The 19281-nt window shown below is 40.6% G+C and overlaps 1 protein-coding gene across 3 annotated transcripts in view; it reads left to right on the forward strand.

The window, feature by feature from the left end:
• Cad99C (cadherin 99C) overlaps positions 1-19281 on the forward strand; it is a 226593-nt gene that overhangs the window by 153274 nt on the left and 54038 nt on the right. For all 3 annotated transcript variants that reach the window (XM_069331962.1, XM_069331961.1, XM_069331960.1), the window contains exons 10-15: positions 9390-9590; positions 12604-12741; positions 12869-13021; positions 14215-14379; positions 17941-18093; positions 18684-18824. In XM_069331962.1, coding sequence (XP_069188063.1) covers positions 9390-9590; positions 12604-12741; positions 12869-13021; positions 14215-14379; positions 17941-18093; positions 18684-18824 — 951 coding nt within the window. The remainder of the gene's footprint in view (positions 1-9389; positions 9591-12603; positions 12742-12868; positions 13022-14214; positions 14380-17940; positions 18094-18683; positions 18825-19281) is intronic.

The raw sequence follows: 19281 nt of genomic DNA on the forward strand, positions 1-19281 counted from the left end.
GTTGACCAGACCACACACTAGGTGAAGGGATGACGACGTTTCAGTCCGTCCTGGACCATTCTCAAGTCGATTGTGGACTGAAACGTCGTCGTCCCTTCACCTTCTAGTGTGTGGTCTGGTCAACATTTGTTTACCTTTTGTATGTTTTTGTTGTTTATTAGTAGCGTGTGTTCTCGCCTATTTGTACTTGCCTATTTGTGCTTGTGGGGGTTGAGCTTTGGCTCTTTGGTCCTGCCTCTCAACTGTCAATCAACTGGTGTACAGATTCCTGAGCCTACTGGGCTCTATCATATCTACATTTGAAACTGTGTATGGAGTCAGCCTTCACCACATCACTGCCTAATGCATTCCACCTGTTAACTACTCTGACACTGAAAAAGTTCTTTCTAACATCCCTATGGCTCATGTGGGTACTCAGTTTCCACCTGTAATTACCTAAGTGTAATTACCTAAGTGTAGTTACAGGATGAGAGCTACGCTCGTGGTGTCCCGTCTTCCCAGCACTCTTTGTCATATAATGCTTTGAAACTACTGACGGTCTTGGCCTCCACCACCTTCTCACTTAACTTGTTCCAACCGTCTACCACTCTATTTGCGAAGGTGAATTTTCTTATATTTCTTCGGCATCTGTGTTTAGCTAGTTTAAATCTATGACCTCTTGTTCTTGAAATTCCAGGTCTCAGGAAGTCTTCCCTGTCGATTTTATCAATTCCTGTAACTATTTTGTATGTAGTGATCATATCACCTCTTTTTCTTCTGTCTTCTAGTTTTGGCATATTTAATGCTTCTAACCTCTCCTCGTAGCTCTTGCCCTTCAGTTCTGGGAGCCACTTAGTAGCATGTCTTTGCACCTTTTCCAGTTTGTTGATGTGCTTCTTAAGATATGGGCACCACACAACAGCTGCATATTCTAGCTTTGGCCTAACAAAAGTCATGAACAATTTCTTTAGTATATCGCCATCCATGTATTTAAATGCAATTCTGAAGTTAGAAAGCATAGCATAGGCTCCTTGCACAATATTCTTTATGTGGTCCTCAGGTGATAGTTTTCTATCTAGAACCACTCCTAGATCTCTTTCTTTATCAGAATTCTTTAAAGATTTCTCACATAATATATAGGTTGTGTGGGGTCTATGTTCTCCTATTCCACATTCCATAACATGACATTTATTAACATTAAATTCCATTTGCCAAGTGGTGCTCCATATACTTATTTTGTCCAGGTCTTCTTGAAGGGCATGACAGTCATCTAAATTTCTTATCCTTCCTATTATCTTAGCATCATCAGCAAACATGTTCATATAATTCTGTATACCAACTGGTAGATCATTTATGTACACAATAAACATCACTGGTGCAAGAACTGAACCCTGTGGTACTCCACTTGTGACATTTCTCCATTCTGATACATTGCCTCTGATTACTGCCCTCATTTTTCTATCAGTCAGAAAATTTTTCATCCATGATAGAAGCTTACCTGTCACCCCTCCAATATTTTCCAGTTTCCAGAACAACCTCTTATGTGGAACTCTGTCGAAAGCCTTTTTTAGGTCCAGATAGATGCAGTCAACCCAACCATCTCTTTCCTGTAATATCTCTGTGGCTCGATCATAGAAACTGAGTAAATTCGATACACAGGATCTTCCAGATCGAAAACCATACTGTCTGTCTGATATTATATCATTTCTCTCTAGGTGTTCTACCCATTTAGTTTTGATTAGTTTTTCCAATACTTTCACTATTACACTTGTCAATGATACAGGTCTATAATTGAGGGGGTCTTCCCTGCTGCCACTTTTGTAGATTGGAACTATGTTAGCCTGTTTCCACCCGTCTGCTACGATTCCTGTACACAGGGATGCCTGAAAGATCAGGTGAAGTGGAATGCTGAGCTCAGATGCACATTCTCTCAGAACCCATGGTGAAACGCCATCTGGGCCAGCTGCTTTGTTCTTACCGAGCTCCTTGAGCATTTTTTCCACTTCGTCTCTAGACACCTCTATGTGTTCTATGTTGTTCTCTGGAATTCTTATTGTATCTGGTTCCCTAAAGATTTCATTTTGTACAAACACACTTTGGAACTTTTCGTTTAGTGTTTCACACATTTCCTTTTCATCTTCCGTGAATCTATTTCCCATTTTCAACCTCTGAATATTATCCTTTACCTGCAATTTGTTGTTTATGAATTTATAGAATAGACCTGGTTCTGTTTTACATTTGTCCGCAATCCCTTTTTCAAAATTTCTTTCTGCCTCTCTCCTCACTGCCGTGTAGTTGTTTCTCGCATCTTTGTATCGCTGGTATGTTTGGGGGTTCGGCCTCTTCCTGTATTGATTCCATTTTTGTGTCTTTCGGTCTCTAGCCCTCTCGCAATTTCTATTGAACCAATCCTGTTTCCTAGTTCTGCATCTCTGTTTTGGTATAAATTTTTTTGTGCCTTTATCATATATTTCACAAAACTTGCCATACATCTCATTCACTTCCTTGCCTAGCATCAAGTCTGTCCAATTATACTCACTAAAAAAATTTCTAAGGTCACCATAATGTCCTCTCCTGAAGTCTGGTTTTTCAACTGCTTCAACCTCCTTATTTTCTTCCAGCTTATAACGCATTGCATACTTTATTCCCAAAAAGACATGGTCACTTTTACCCAAGGGAGGAAGGTACTGAATGTCAAATATCTCTTCCTCCTTCCTGGTAAATATCAAATCTAGCATGGAGGGAACGTCCCCTTCCCTCATCCTCGTAGCTTGTTTAACATGTTGATACAAGAATGTTTCCAGGATGAGGTCTACAAATTTACAGGTCCAAAAATCTTCTGTTTTAGCTTCATATGCTTCCCAGTCTATGGATTTCAAGTTGAAGTCACCGACTATCAACAGTCGTGATCTATCGTTATCCGCTCTCGCTATAATCTCTCTCATTATTGTTATAAGACCTTCACGTTTACTATCTAGCTCCTCCTTTGACCATGTGCTGCTTGGCGGTGGACTATATGCATTTATCATCATTAGTTTATCATCCTCATAGCAGATCTCTAGTGCTATTATGTCAACTTCTTGTGGATTGGCAGTCATTATTTCCTTCACCTTTAGGTGTTCTTTTACCAGCACAGCAACGCCACCGCCTTTCCTAATTTTTCTGTCCCGTCTCCAAATTGAGTAGCCCCTTGGGAATATGACCTCATTTAAAATTACATCTTCAAGTTTTGTCTCCGTGAGTGCAACAATGTCTGGTGTCTGCAGCTGTATTACATCACTTAACTCCAGTATCTTCGATCTCACTCCATCTATGTTGGTGTATGCAATCTTCAGGAACTTGTTCCCCCTCTCCTTATTCTTCACTCCCCCTCTCTCTATTGATTTTGTTGGTTTGCCTTTATGTACCACTTTACTGGTTTGCCTACCCCTATCTCTTTGTAGAAAAAAGAATTTATTTCTTCTTCATTCCTGCTCTCATTTAAATGTTTTGCCTCGGCGAGGTTCAGTTTCAGCTTCTCTCTATCTTCTTTTGAAAGATCTCGTCTTAACGACCACCCTTTCCCATCCTCATCCCTTTGCAATTTTCTAGCATTCCTTAGTACTTCTTCCATCTGTTTGGCACCGTTTAGGGTGATCCTCAAAGGTCGATCTTTCCCTTTTACGTACCTGCCTATTCTCCTGTAGTCGCACACATTCTCTCTGTTTGTAAGACCTTCCACGAGGCCAACAATTTTATCTACTACTTTAGCTTCTTCTACAGCTCTTTCTGACCTAGATGTTATCGCCTTTTCTTTGCAGCCAAAAATGATCAGGGACTTACTCCGATCAACTGTGTTTTGCACCAACTTCGGGTTAGATGCCAATTCTTTCCTCACTTCTAGCCTAATGTTTGTTTTATCTTGGTTGCTGCAGTGTTTGACTTCCTTTACTGCTTCTTCTATTTTTTCCTTCTCCTTGGCCACTTGTGCATAAGTGAGTTGCATATCTTTCTTGCACTGTTCTATTCCCTGTGTAACTTCCTCCATCTGTGCTGACAAAAGCTGTTTCTCCTGTTGAATTTCCTTGCCTAACCTATTGTAGTCATTTATGTTTAAATTTACTTTAACTTCTTCCAAAGCTATTTTTAAGAGTTTATTTTCTTCTTCCATGGCTTTGCAATTTGTTTCCAATTGATTCTTATCCTTGCGCAAGTCTTTCACTAAACCCTCAAGACATAAAACTTTGCTATTCAAATGGTCATTACTTTCTTTCAATTTACTAATTATTTCTACATGAGAGTTCACTATAGTATCTAAATTTACCAACTTGTTATGTAGACTGCTAATATCAATGCTTTCTTCATTGAATCCCTCAAAATCAAGCTCTGTTTTGTTTTTCCCCTTGCCAGTGGCCATCTTGAATGTTCTTCTCTGCACTGTAAACACTAGGGCAACTTTTTCTCATCCGATTTTTCACTTCCCTTAGCACTTTCCTGTTATCTCACCTATTTTTCAAGAGCACTATACCTTTATGTTCTCTGGGACACCACTCACTACCATCAACCTGTACTACAATACTTAGGATTATTGAAATATGCTGGAGCTCCTCTGCTGCAAGTGTTGACCCTAGGGGTGTCACCTTTTGAATCCACCTGTGTCCCCTTGTTCACGTACCACCAGTGTTGAATAGTTTATTCTTGTCTACCCTGTCGATTCCTCTGAGGATTTTGTAGGTAGTGATCATGTCTCTTCTTACTCTTCTGTCTTCCAGTGTTGTAAGGTGCATTTCCCGCAGCCTTTCCTCGTAACTCATGCCTCTTTGTTCTGGGACTAGTCTAGTGGCATACCTCTGAACTTTTTCCAGCTTCGTCTTGTGCTTGACAAGGTACGGGCTCCATGCTGGGGCCGCATACTCCAGGATTGGTCTTGCATATGTGGTATACAAGATTCTGAATGATTCCTTACACAGGTTTCTGAATGATTCCTTACACAGGTTCCTGAAGGCTGTTCTGATGTTAGCCAGCCTCGCATATGCCGCAGACGTGTGTGTTTACTAATTGTGTTTTTGCGGGGGTTGAGCTTTGCTCTTTCGGCCCGCCTCTCGACTGTCAATCAACTGTTTACTAACTACTTTTTTTTTTTTTTCTTCCACACCCCACACACACACACCCCAGGAAGCAGCCCGTGACAGCTGACTAACTCCCAGGTACCTATTTACTGCTAGGTAACAGGGGCACTTAGGGTGAAAGAAACTTTGCCCATTTGTTTCTGCCTCGTGCGGGAATCGAACCCGCGCCACAGAATTACGAGTCCTGCGCGCTATCCACCAGGCTACGAGGCCCCTGTGTGTAATTACCTAAGTGTAATTACCTAAGTGTAGTTACAGGATGAGAGCTACGCTCGTGGTGTCCCGTCTTCCCAGCACTCTTTGTCATATAACGCTTTGAAACTACTGACGGTCTTGGCCTCCACCACCTTCTCACTTAACTTGTTCCAACCGTCTACCACTCTATTTGCGAAGGTGAATTTTCTTATATTTCTTCGGCATCTGTGTTTAGCTAGTTTAAATCTATGACCTCTTGTTCTTGAAATTCCAGGTCTCGGGAAGTCTTCCCTGTCGATTTTATCAATTCCTGTTACTATTTTGTATGTAGTGATCATATCACCTCTTTTTCTTCTGTCTTCTAGTTTTGGCATATTTAATGCTTCTAACCTCTCCTCGTAGCTCTTGCCCTTCAGTTCTGGGAGCCACTTAGTAGCATGTCTTTGCACCTTTTCCAGTTTGTTGATGTGCTTCTTAAGATATGGGCACCACACAACAGCTGCATATTCTAGCTTTGGCCTAACAAAAGTCATGAACAATTTCTTTAGTATATCGCCATCCATGTATTTAAATGCAATTCTGAAGTTAGAAAGCATAGCATAGGCTCCTTGCACAATATTCTTTATGTGGTCCTCAGGTGATAGTTTTCTATCTAGAACCACTCCTAGATCTCTTTCTTTATCAGAATTCTTTAAAGATTTCTCACATAATATATAGGTTGTGTGGGGTCTATGTTCTCCTATTCCACATTCCATAACATGACATTTATTAACATTAAATTCCATTTGCCAAGTAGTGCTCCATATACTTATTTTGTCCAGGTCTTCTTGAAGGGCATGACAGTCATCTAAATTTCTTATCCTTCCTATTATCTTAGCATCATCAGCAAACATGTTCATATAATTCTGTATACCAACTGGTAGATCATTTATGTACACAATAAACATCACTGGTGCAAGAACTGAACCCTGTGGTACTCCACTTGTGACATTTCTCCATTCCGATACATTGCCTCTGATTACTGCCCTCATTTTTCTATCAGTCAGAAAATTTTTCATCCATGATAGAAGCTTACCTGTCACCCCTCCAATATTTTCCAGTTTCCAGAACAACCTCTTATGTGGAACTCTGTCAAAAGCCTTTTTTAGGTCCAGATAGATGCAGTCAACCCAACCATCTCTTTCCTGTAATATCTCTGTGGCTCGATCATAGAAACTGAGTAAATTCGATACACAGGATCTTCCAGATCGAAAACCATACTGTCTGTCTGATATTATATCATTTCTCTCTAGGTGTTCTACCCATTTAGTTTTGATTAGTTTTTCCAATACTTTCACTATTACACTTGTCAATGATACAGGTCTATAATTGAGGGGGTCTTCCCTGCTGCCACTTTTGTAGATTGGAACTATGTTAGCCTGTTTCCACCCGTCTGCTACGATTCCTGTACACAGGGATGCCTGAAAGATCAGGTGAAGTGGAATGCTGAGCTCAGATGCACATTCTCTCAGAACCCATGGTGAAACGCCATCTGGGCCAGCTGCTTTGTTCTTACCGAGCTCCTTGAGCATTTTTTCCACTTCGTCTCTAGACACCTCTATGTGTTCTATGTTGTTCTCTGGAATTCTTATTGTATCTGGTTCCCTAAAGATTTCATTTTGTACAAACACACTTTGGAACTTTTCGTTTAGTGTTTCACACATTTCCTTTTCATCTTCCGTGAATCTATTTCCCATTTTCAACCTCTGAATATTATCCTTTACCTGCAATTTGTTGTTTATGAATTTATAGAATAGACCTGGTTCTGTTTTACATTTGTCCGCAATCCCTTTTTCAAAATTTCTTTCTGCCTCTCTCCTCACTGCCGTGTAGTTGTTTCTCGCATCTTTGTATCGCTGGTATGTTTGGGGGTTCGGCCTCTTCCTGTATTGATTCCATTTTTGTGTCTTTCGGTCTCTAGCCCTCTCGCAATTTCTATTGAACCAATCCTGTTTCCTAGTTCTGCATCTCTGTTTTGGTATAAATTTTTTTGTGCCTTTATCATATATTTCACAAAACTTGCCATACATCTCATTCACTTCCTTGCCTAGCATCAAGTCTGTCCAATTATACTCACTAAAAAAATTTCTAAGGTCACCATAATGTCCTCTCCTGAAGTCTGGTTTTTCAACTGCTTCAACCTCCTTATTTTCTTCCAGCTTATAACGCATTGCATACTTTATTCCCAAAAAGACATGGTCACTTTTACCCAAGGGAGGAAGGTACTGAATGTCAAATATCTCTTCCTCCTTCCTGGTAAATATCAAATCTAGCATGGAGGGAACGTCCCCTTCCCTCATCCTCGTAGCTTGTTTAACATGTTGATACAAGAATGTTTCCAGGATGAGGTCTACAAATTTACAGGTCCAAAAATCTTCTGTTTTAGCTTCATATGCTTCCCAGTCTATGGATTTCAAGTTGAAGTCACTGACTATCAACAGTCGTGATCTATCGTTATCCGCTCTCGCTATAATCTCTCTCATTATTGTTATAAGACCTTCACGTTTACTATCTAGCTCCTCCTTTGACCATGTGCTGCTTGGCGGTGGACTATATGCATTTATCATCATTAGTTTATCATCCTCATAGCAGATCTCTAGTGCTATTATGTCAACTTCTTGTGGATTGGCAGTCATTATTTCCTTCACCTTTAGGTGTTCTTTTACCAGCACAGCAACGCCACCGCCTTTCCTAATTTTTCTGTCCCGTCTCCAAATTGAGTAGCCCCTTGGGAATATGACCTCATTTAAAATTACATCTTCAAGTTTTGTCTCCGTGAGTGCAACAATGTCTGGTGTCTGCAGCTGTATTACATCACTTAACTCCAGTATCTTCGATCTCACTCCATCTATGTTGGTGTATGCAATCTTCAGGAACTTGTTCCCCCTCTCCTTATTCTTCACTCCCCCTCTCTCTATTGATTTTGTTGGTTTGCCTTCATGTACCACTTTACTGGTTTGCTCACTTTGTAGAAAAAAGAATTTATTTCTTCTTCATTCCTGCTCTCATTTAAATGTTTTGCCTCGGCGATGTTCAGTTTCAGCTTCTCTCTATCTTCTTTTGAAAGATCTCGTCTTAACGACCACCCTTTCCCATCCTCATCCCTTTGCAATTTTCTAGTATTCCTTAGTACTTCTTCCATCTGTTTGGCACCGTTTAGGGTGATCCTCAAAGGTCGATCTTTCCCTTTTACGTACCTGCCTATTCTCCTGTAGTCGCACACAGTCGTGTGTGTGTGTGTGTGTGTGCTCACCTGGTTGTACTCGCCTTGTTGTGCTTGCGGGAGTTGAGCTCTGGCACTTTGGTCCCGCCTCTCAACTGTCAATCAACTGGTGTACAGATTCCTGAGCCTACTGGGCTCTATCATATCTATAGTTGAAACTGTGTATGGAGTCTGCCTCCACCACATCACTGCCTAATGCATTCCATCAACTACTCTGACACTGAAAAAGTTCTTTCTAAGATCCCTGTGGCTCATTTGGGTACTCATTTTCCACCTGTGTCCCCTGGTTTGCATACCACCCATGTTAAACAGTTTATCTTTATCTACCCTATCAATTCCTCTGAGAATTTTGTAGGTAGCGATCATGTCTCTTCTAACTCTTCTGCCTTCCAGTGTTGTGAGGTTCAGTTCCAGTAATCTTTTCCCATAGCTCATTCCTCTCAGCTTGGGTACTAGCCTGGTGGCATGCCTCTGAACCTTTTCTAACTTTGTTTTGTGTTTGACTAGATGTGGACTCCAGACTGGAACCGCATATTCCAGTATTGGTCTGACATATGTGGTATACAAGGTTGTGAATGATTCCTTACACAAGTTTCTGAAGGCAGTTCTTATGTTCGCCTGCCTTGTATAGGTTGGTGATGTTGTTAAGTTAATATGCCCGAAATGCTGTGCATGTTAGTGGCTTAGGCATAGTATGTAATAGTTCTATCTAGAAATCCAACATTCTGTTTGTAACTCATCTTGTATGTAAAGTGTATGTACTTTTACCAGAATAAACATTTATTTTATTATCATCATCATTATTATTATTATTATTATTATTATTATTATTACTCGTCTAATAGGCAGAGGAAGAGAGCGAGGCCAAAAGGTTTGCCACAGCCAAGCTGGTGATAAATGTCCAAGGAGTGGACTCCTCTCCACCAGTGGTAACAGCTTCCTCATATACTGGTAACGTCAATGAAAATGCAGCTCCAGGAACTCCTGTATATGACGACCACCCTGAGCCTCGTCCAATTGTTCTCACCGTTATCGATCCCGATCTAGTGAGTCCCATACAAATATTGTGTGTCTTATTCCTGTAATGTTCACTGATGTTCGTATGATTATTTTTGCTTATGCAAGTAAATGCTTATTTGCCCATTTGCATTTATTGGGAAGAATTCCTGGGTTTATCCTCTTAACCATTTAATCAACCAATTTGATACTGTATTTCCAGTGTATTAGGTTTTATTTTATAGGGTTTATATTTAAATTCATATACAGTACTGTTTATAGTTAGTTCCACTACTTCTTTCCCAAATGACAGGAATTCCAGTATTTCACTACTCTCATGCTGAAAAAGTTCCATCTTATATTTCTCTGATTCACTTGGGTGTTCAGTTTCCATATCTGACTCTTGTTCTGACCGAACTCTTTAAAATAACCAATCTTTATTCACCTTCTCAATACCTTTTGAGTATCTTCTATGTTGTGATATTATGGCCCTTATTCAGTATAATTTTTCTTGAATTTACTTGAAAGCCACTGATTCTCTACGAGCCTCGATGAGACAGGAAGCCAGCAGCCTGTCAAAGGTTTCCCCCCATTTGACCTGATGATTTTTTCAAGCTGGATTTAAAATAGGCTATTACCTATTTCACCTTTGCAAGTAAATTGCTAGTACCGAGATGTCTAAAATACTGAACAAATTAGATGATGTTACTCTGGACAACTTATATAAAAAGTCAAATGATATAAGGGGCAACAACTTCAAGCTCAACAAGCCACAATATAGGACAGAAAACAAGACATGCTTTTTCACCCATATGATAATAACCCAAGGAATTGCCCTCCCACTTAAGATGTAAATGCCAAGACAGTACTCCAATTCAAAATTAATGTGGATAAAATCTTGAGACAAGAGATGGTGCTGAACTGTAAATTCTGTGGATTCTACCCAATAAATTAGAGGATGTTGTTGGTTATTTAACTTGTATAAAGGAGACTTTGCTGTAGATGAATGAGCCTTCTCAAGGTCATTCTGGATTATATAGAGAATTATCCTATCCACCCTTTTCCTTCCTCCCACCCTTCCCTCGCTTCCTCTTCCTTCTTGCCTTTTCTCTCCCTCTTGAGATGTGAAAAGTGTGTTTTCTGGGGGGAGCCCCGTCGGCTCCCCGGAGCTATCCCAGGCTGATATGCTAATGTCAGACTTTGGCATCAGTCATGTGTATGGAGTTCTTAGGCCTACTGGGGACCACGGCCAGAACCGGGCCCCCTCAGAGAGGCAAGGGGAGCAATGGCCTATAGAAGCCCCCGTGTAGTTGGAAGCATTCTATGTCTGCCATCGACCGGAACAGGCACCCAGAAAGGTAAGCGCCCCAAAACAAACCCCTATTCTGGTTAAAATTGCTACCTAAAACCGAACTAGTGGATAGAACTCCCCAACCGAAAACAAGCAAACTAGTGTGACGTCACACACTGCCGCGCCGCTGTCTGCGCAGCTCCCCCCTCCCCGGGAGGGGGAAGGGGGAGCCCCAGACCCCCCGCGCCGGCTACCCACACCTCAGTTCTTGAGGCTGATGCTATAGGCGATGGTCGTGTGCTCTGGCTCCGGTGTCGCTACTGCACTGTGCTTTGAGTGTGGTGTTAGTTTTGGGGGTGCATCATGTTTTGTGTCCGGTTGCGGCGCTTCACCGTTATTTGCGCGCCACAGCTTCTGTGTCCGGGGACGCGCTGTGGGTTGATCCGGTTTCCCTTCTTCCCTGTTCGCGGGTTCGGGTCTCTCCGGTCGTCCGCAGGGTTATTAGGTCCAGCCAGCCTGCGGTCTATCCCCGTGCCCATGACGTTCGTAAGTTCGCGGCTCTTGCTGCCGTCTTTGGGAATATGTCTTGGTCTGATATTCGGGTGCGGGGATTTTGGCGGTCGAACAGGGTCCTGGCTGCTCGTTACCTTGTGAATGTCCCTGGGCCTCGTCGGGCCTGTGTTGCTTTGGGTCGGCGGTTGCAGCCAGTTGTCTCGGCTTCGAGTTGAGGGGTGAGCGACGACCGCCTCCCGGGTAAGTCCCTCTTTTTCTGTCTGTGGGTAGTTAGCTCCGGGGAGCCGACGGGGCTCCCCCCAGAAAACCAGCGTTGAATGTAATGAAACGCCATTTTCTGGGTGAGTCCCGGAGGCTCCCCGGCATCCCTCCCTCCCTCCGGTCGGCGGTTTTTCGCGTTTTTGACATCCAGCCTCAAGAACTGAGGTGTGGGTAGCCGGCGCGGGGGGTCTGGGGCTCCCCCTTCCCCCTCCCGGGGAGGGGGGAGCTGCGCAGACAGCGGCGCGGCAGTGTGTGACGTCACACTAGTTTGCTTGTTTTCGGTTGGGGAGTTCTATCCACTAGTTCGGTTTTAGGTAGCAATTTTAACCAGAATAGGGGTTTGTTTTGGGGCGCTTACCTTTCTGGGTGCCTGTTCCGGTCGATGGCAGACATAGAATGCTTCCAACTACACGGGGGCTTCTATAGGCCATTGCTCCCCTTGCCTCTCTGAGGGGGCCCGGTTCTGGCCGTGGTCCCCGGTAGGCCTAAGAACTCCATACACATGACTGATGCCAAAGTCTGACATTAGCATATCAGCCTGGGATAGCTCCGGGGAGCCTCCGGGACTCACCCAGAAAATGGCGTTTCATTACATTCAACGCTGGTTTTTTGTTCTCCGCACTACATTAGTGCATATGAAGAAATGTTTACATTTTGCATGCCGAGATTGAAATCTTTATGGCATTTCGGTTTATTTATCCCCAGTATGACTGAGACGTGTTGTGTACAGGGCACCACTTACACTACTAAAAATATTACTGAAGAGGGAAGGGGCTGGACATAGTATCCTTACAATACTCTGATTAGAAATTTGAGTAAACAAACAGCTTTTGTTGTCCTATAATTATTATGTTATTGTTCCTAAATTGAACTCGTGGCTCAAATTAGAACTCCTTAAATGATTTAAAATAGAATTATATGAAAAAATACACTTAATTATACCATATAAATTACAATATATTAGTATTTAACAAATACAGTATTCATAATATTTTCAGACTGCTGCTGACGACCTTCCAAAGTATACATGGGAGATGACAACTACAGCATTCCGTGTGGGTTCAGGTGGTCAGTTGGTAGTGGCTGAGAATAACTTGGATCGAGATCCTCCCAATCCTGGACTTTATACCTTCCAGGTATGCTGTCTTTGGAAATATTGTTGAGTATTGTTATTATAGATCCTGAGTTACAAATTGATTTACTTTCTAGTATAGAATCTTATTTTAGCTTAAAGGCATTATGCAAGATAATTGTTTCTGACAGATTGTGGCACGAGAGGCGTGGGAGGGTGGAGCTGCCAGCGCGCCCATCACCCTTACTGTAGTTCTCAATGATGTCAATGACAACCAGCCACGATTACCAGTCTACCCTCCAGTGTCTGTCCAAGCTGGATCTGCTCACAGGATCATTGCACAGGTTGCTCTTATGCTATGCATTATTTTCCACTAATGCTCAGATAGAAGTTACCATTGCTATTACTTGATCATGTGATCAAGAAGCACTCTACAAGATGTTTAGTTTAGAGTTCTAGTATCATAAGTATCTCTTCACAACAGGATATTAAATTTTGTAAAATTTGTTAACAAATCAAATTTTAGGGATTTTTTTTTTTACTTTTGTCAGAGATGATTTGCTGCACATACATGATTCTCCTCTTTTTATAATAAATTATTGCAAGGGGGAAAGTTGTTTATTGAACAGTCTGGACAAGATCTCTGTGTGAGCCTCTGATTATAAATTCTGCAAGAAAACAGCCCTCAGTGTTCTATAGTTGTTGAATTTGATCCAAGGTAAATATTAGTCCTAACTTTTAATAATAACTATTTTCTACTGTATCATGATTTTCTTACTGCTTAGGTTTCTATATTCCCTAATATTTTTCTGCTTCCCTATCTTTTTCTAATTTCCTTTGTCTATACATTTTCGTTCATTTCACACACTGAATAATCATAGTGCGTCTGTTTACTGGTGTAAGGCAATGCTCACAAGAAATGGCACAGAGTCTTTACATTACTTAAATGTTTGGAGACAAGAAATAAAATAAATACTAAGAACAGTATCTTATTTTAAGTATCAGAAAATATCATACCCAATGTTCTTTGCTAAGCAAATAAACTGGCACCTTGCAATAATAGGATTTTATATTTTATTCTGTTTATACATATCGTATATATTAGGAAGGATTTTTAATGATAAAAATTCATTGATATATAGATTCTACCAAACATGATTAGTACACTGCAGTTAAAATTGGGATTAATTTCATATGCCAGGCATAGGCAGAAGTTGCTCACGTGGTAATAATCACAGCCTATTCTTTTATCATCCACGTCACAGATAATGTAACATGTTGTATTATTCTGTTCCCTTCCCTTCAGGAATATAAATGCCTAATTTTTTGTTGTTTTGATTGCTATTAGGATATTTGAAGTTCAGAGCAAACAGTTAATGGTTTGTGGAATGTAGCTATCATGACCCTTCACTACTTATTCTTTTATCATGCGTGTCACAGATACTGTAACATGTTGCATTATTCTGTTGCACTCATTGTATACCTCTACTTTGTTTCCTTTTTATTGGTGTTGATGAAATGCGTAAACTTATTTCAGATATCAGCCAAGGATAATGATGCTGGAGAAAATGCTGAGATTAAGTACAGCATCTACCATGTTTCCAACAGTGGCCATGATAAGTTCTTCATCAATGCTACTACAGGAGAGTTGGCCCTTGTTGGGGAGGTCAATGCTGGCAACCAATACTCCATTACGCTACGGGTTAGTATTGATGTCTCTCTTATTGTGTGTTAAGAGTTTTTTTATATTAAATCTCAACCTTTATGAAATGTAAAAATTCAGAGAAATAAGCTCATCAGTAGGGAGACAATAGAAAATTTAAGTGTTGAAATATGTAATAATGATACAGACCGTATTTCTCTTCAGGAATATCAAATCCTTTTTTCTGATCCCTTCCAAGTGCTATATAGCCATCATGGCTTAGGGCTTTCTCCTGATAGTTCCCTTCCCTTCTGGAATATAAATGCCTAATTTTGTTATTGAGATTGCTATTAGGATATCTGAAGTTCAGAGCAAACAATGGTTTGTGGAATGTCGCTAACATGACCCTTGGGATGTAGTGAAGAAACTCACAATCACGAAAACAAGTTTACAATACTTATTTTCCTTCCTAATTTCTTCACGCTAAGTAGTAAATACTTATGACAATCTAAAAAAAAATGAGTTACATTTGCATCATATAGACAAGATATGAGGCAGGGTTGACAAACAAGGCATTTTGCCATAAAACACTAGTGTCCAGTAATGCCACACCATTGTCACAGGACAGAGCACATTATGCACCTCCATCTGTGCAGACCACAGCCCCCAAGCCAAAAATTAAGGAAAATTTACAGTTACAGAAAACATAAACCAGGCCTGAAAGATCAGAAAATACTCTTCTGGAGAAGAGTGCAGAGCATTCCTGCTGGAATGCATTCCAGCATTTCAGCTGGAATGAAATGCATTCATAGCATTCCGTTAACAGCTGAAAGCAAGATCCAGGAGGAAAATTGCCTTGGAAACAGAAACCTCAAATGAATGAGAGCCCATAAGTGAGATAACGAAATGAGAGCCCATAAATGAGATAACGAAATGAGAGCCCATAAATGAGATAACGAGATTCTGGAGGGGGCACAAACTAACAAAAAATGTCAGAGACAACTGGAAAAATGGGGTTAAAAAGCAACCCCTCCCAAAAGCCAACAAGAGAGGCTCAGCCAGGGCTAGACAAGGTGGTGACAGTACTGTATTAGGCATCAATCAGCAATCTAAATGAAGTCAGGAATGAATTGATATCACAACAATTACCGACACAGATGGCAGATGTAGCAGAGAAAGGAAGAGACACAAGGCCTGCCAAGCTTCCTCACATTATCACTGAGAAAAAAGCTGTAAATGTGATTGTAAATGGAGAATCCTGGAGAACTAGCATTGTTATTTGTGTGCTGTTCACAATCAATCCATTCTATCTCACACACATGCCATAAATCTTTTTAGTCATCCTCTCCTCCTCCTACCATAAAATTTACTTGAATTCACTCTCTTCACCTTTTGTCACACACTCGCTCAACACGCACCTATCCGCTAAAGCAGTAAAGGCAAACACACTGTTACATTTTAAAATCCAGCTTGAAAAAAATCATCAGGACAAATGGGGGACTGTTGACATGCCACCAGCTTTCTGTCCTCAAGGCCACTAGAATGTTAGTGGCCCCTTGGGTAAATTCAGGTAAATACACAATGCAATGCAACTTTTCATAACATTAGCCATTTAATATAATCAAAAGTTTAAAGATTAAAGAGCTTTTTAATAATGCTTCCATTGATACATAAACAAAAATATTTTTGTTATGCCCAAAACAGTGTGCGTGACTAGTGGCTTTACATGTTAACCCTTACACTGCTCAGGGGTCCTTGGGACATTTACACCCCTGTGCGCAAGAAAAAAAAAAATTCAAAAATTTTTTTTCGTCTTCTAAACATGTTAATTTGTGTCCCCTGAGCACGGAAAAAATAAAAAAAAAATCGTAGGTGACATATTTTGGGCGCAATTGACCGAGGAAGTCTGGCAAAAAGTGGGCGTTGACAGAGCAGTCGTCAGACCCGGTCAGCGTCACCCGCGTTGACAGATGGGAGTTGCCACAAAGATATTATTACCTAATTGTTTCAATGTCTCCGATTGATTTTTTCTTAGTTTTTTTGCAGTAATATTATTCAATAGTGTGTATTGTAATATATTTATATAATAAAAGTGGTGAATAATCGCTATACTCAAAAGTATGATGTGCATATTAGTGATTCAATTATTATGTTTATAAAACTATAAACAAATAGTTTTGCTGGTATTACACTCTATACACAGGTTATATATAAGTATTGGCATGTTTTGGTCACCATAACAAACCACTAAGTTGGTATTGAGAGTCGAAAAGCAACGAGGAGTTACCGCCACACACCAGCCAGCCACTCGCTGCCACTCCCTCAACACACGCACTAAACTTTCTCCCCCAACAATACCAGTTGTGGTGTTATTACACTATATACAGACGTTATATATAAGTATGTGTATATTTTGTTCACCACAACTGTACAGCTAAGCTGATATAGTTAGTTCAGGCACTAAGAGTCGTCGCTATACACAGATGGCGGCTCCCTCACTCATTCAAGGTCACATGCACTAAACTTTCTCCCCCAACAATACCAGTTGTGGTGTTATTACACTATATACAGACGTTATATATAAGTATGTATATATTTTGTTCACCACAACTGTACAGCTAAGCTGATATAGTTAGTTCAGGCACTAAGAGTCGTCGCTATACACAGATGGCGGCTGGCGGCTCCCTCACTCTTTCAAGGTCACACGCACTAAACTTTCTCCCCCAACAATACCTTTTGCAGTGTTATTACCCTATATACACATATTATATATAAATATCTACATGTTTTATGCACCGTAACTGTACACCTAAGCTTGTAGTGCGCCCAAAGAGCATAGTGGCCACCCTCTAAACAGCTAGACAAATCGTGCAGACGACGTCACCTCCGTCACCCATATGGCTCCTCCCAGCATAATCCTTTTGCTGTTATTACACTAATACACACATTATATATAAGTATCTACATTTGTGTTCACCATAGAGAACCACTGACCTGGTATGGTGAATGCAAACAATAACAGGTGGCCACACAGTCAGTAAACGATGCTGTCTCCCTCCGTCTCTCAGCATCACTCCTCCCACAGCGCTAATTATTACAACAATCCTGCTATTATCACAACCCTGGTTATTTATATCACAGTCATTGGTCATCTGTAATATTGTCATTGCTAAATAATAACAATTATATATTTATTTTGACATTTTTCGGCGATGTTGTGGTCACAAGCTGAACATCAATGCTGTTCGCTCATGCTGCGTGCGCCGGCCTTGGTTGCTCCAACAGTACTGTGCCTCTCACACCTGAGAATATTGCCCACGATTTTTTTTTAAAATTGCATCTGTTTACAAGAGCCCTGAGGAAGCTACTGTGAACCCCGTGTAGCCGCGGGCCATTTGAATCAGGCCTGGCACCCTATGGCGTATATATACGCCATGCGCACCATGGGACATGTTACTCAGGGCGTATATATACGCCATGCGCAGTTTAAGGGTTAAACAATTAGTTTACCTGCTATGTAACCCACTTTAATTTGTTCAATATATTGTATATTGTATAAACATTATTATAATACCTAATGCATGCTTTGTTGTATTATAAATAAAACTGTATTTATTGCAGGCCACAGACAGAGGTGGCTTATACAGCCAGAGTATATTGGAAGTGATGGTGAATCGAGGTCCCAACACAGGTGGTCCAGTGTTCTCGTTACCACGTTACTCTGCTTCTGTGAGTGAAGGTGCTGCTCCTAATTCAGCCATTCTCACACTTAAGGTAATTAATTGTTTTGTGTAAGATGGCTACCATTATTATTTTCTGGAGTAATCACTATGAGCCCAATTTTTTTACTCATTCATATTTAATTTTATTTAACAACCAAAGGAAAGGTATATGAAAATAGTTTTTTCCACAGTTAAGGAATATCAGGTAAAATATATTTTATATAATAGCTTATAGCAGTTCATTATGTTAGAAAAACAGATTTTTATATGGATAATTTGTAAGAGATTTTGTAATGTTAGTGGATGTGTTTGGGAGTACAGTGCATTAATGAACTCATGATATTGAAATTTTGTCTAGATATCAAGACAGAGTATAGATGTATGTAATTTAAAGATCAATTTTCATATGTTTGGGGCTGGATTTAGAATGATCATGCACATGCTGGATTTTCCTGTTACCTGGTGGCCACTGTGCCCAGTGGCCATAGAGAGGACAGTAAACTCTGAGCTTGTGAGGGCACCCCCAGTGCTCTCCCGACCTACTCTTTACTTCACACGTTTGCCATTTGTAAAGAGTCCCAAAAGCTCATAGTTATAAAACAATCTTCCTTGTAGTTTTAATTACTTTCATATTCTTTCTAGGCCTTGGACCCAGAAGGTGACCCAGCAAGATTCTCTATCATTAGTGGCAATGAACTGAATCATTTTGATATTGGAGAAGCATCGGGAACAATGCGTTTAATAAGCCAGTTGGATCGTGAAAGTTTGGACTCTTATAATATGGTTAGTGGATTATATAGACACAAAACTAAGCACTTCAGTAAAATGAGAGGAGGGAAGGGATATTTTAGAAGGGTAAAGAGGAAGAAGCCAGGAAGTGACATTAATGGATGTCTTCCATATATGGCAAATAGAATCTGTTATACATAGCAGGGAGAATCTGCCATACATGGCAGGTAGAATCTGCCATACATGGCAGGTAGAATCTGCCATACATGGCAGGGAGAGTCTGCAATAATTAAATTCATTACTTACCTAATGTGGAATGAAGTTGTTTTAAAGGAATTGCTATTTTCCTGTGTTCTCTATACAAAACTATCAGTGCTATTTCATATTTCCTGTATAGCTCTCAGATATTAATTCAGGAGTGAGTGTATGGGGGTCAAAATACAGGGATTAACAAACAGGATTGACATGCAGCACTCTTCCAATGCCCTGAAGTTGTGACATGTCACCATAA

This window comes from Procambarus clarkii, chromosome 26, assembly GCF_040958095.1.
Source record: "Procambarus clarkii isolate CNS0578487 chromosome 26, FALCON_Pclarkii_2.0, whole genome shotgun sequence".
NCBI lineage: Eukaryota > Metazoa > Arthropoda > Malacostraca > Decapoda > Cambaridae > Procambarus > Procambarus clarkii.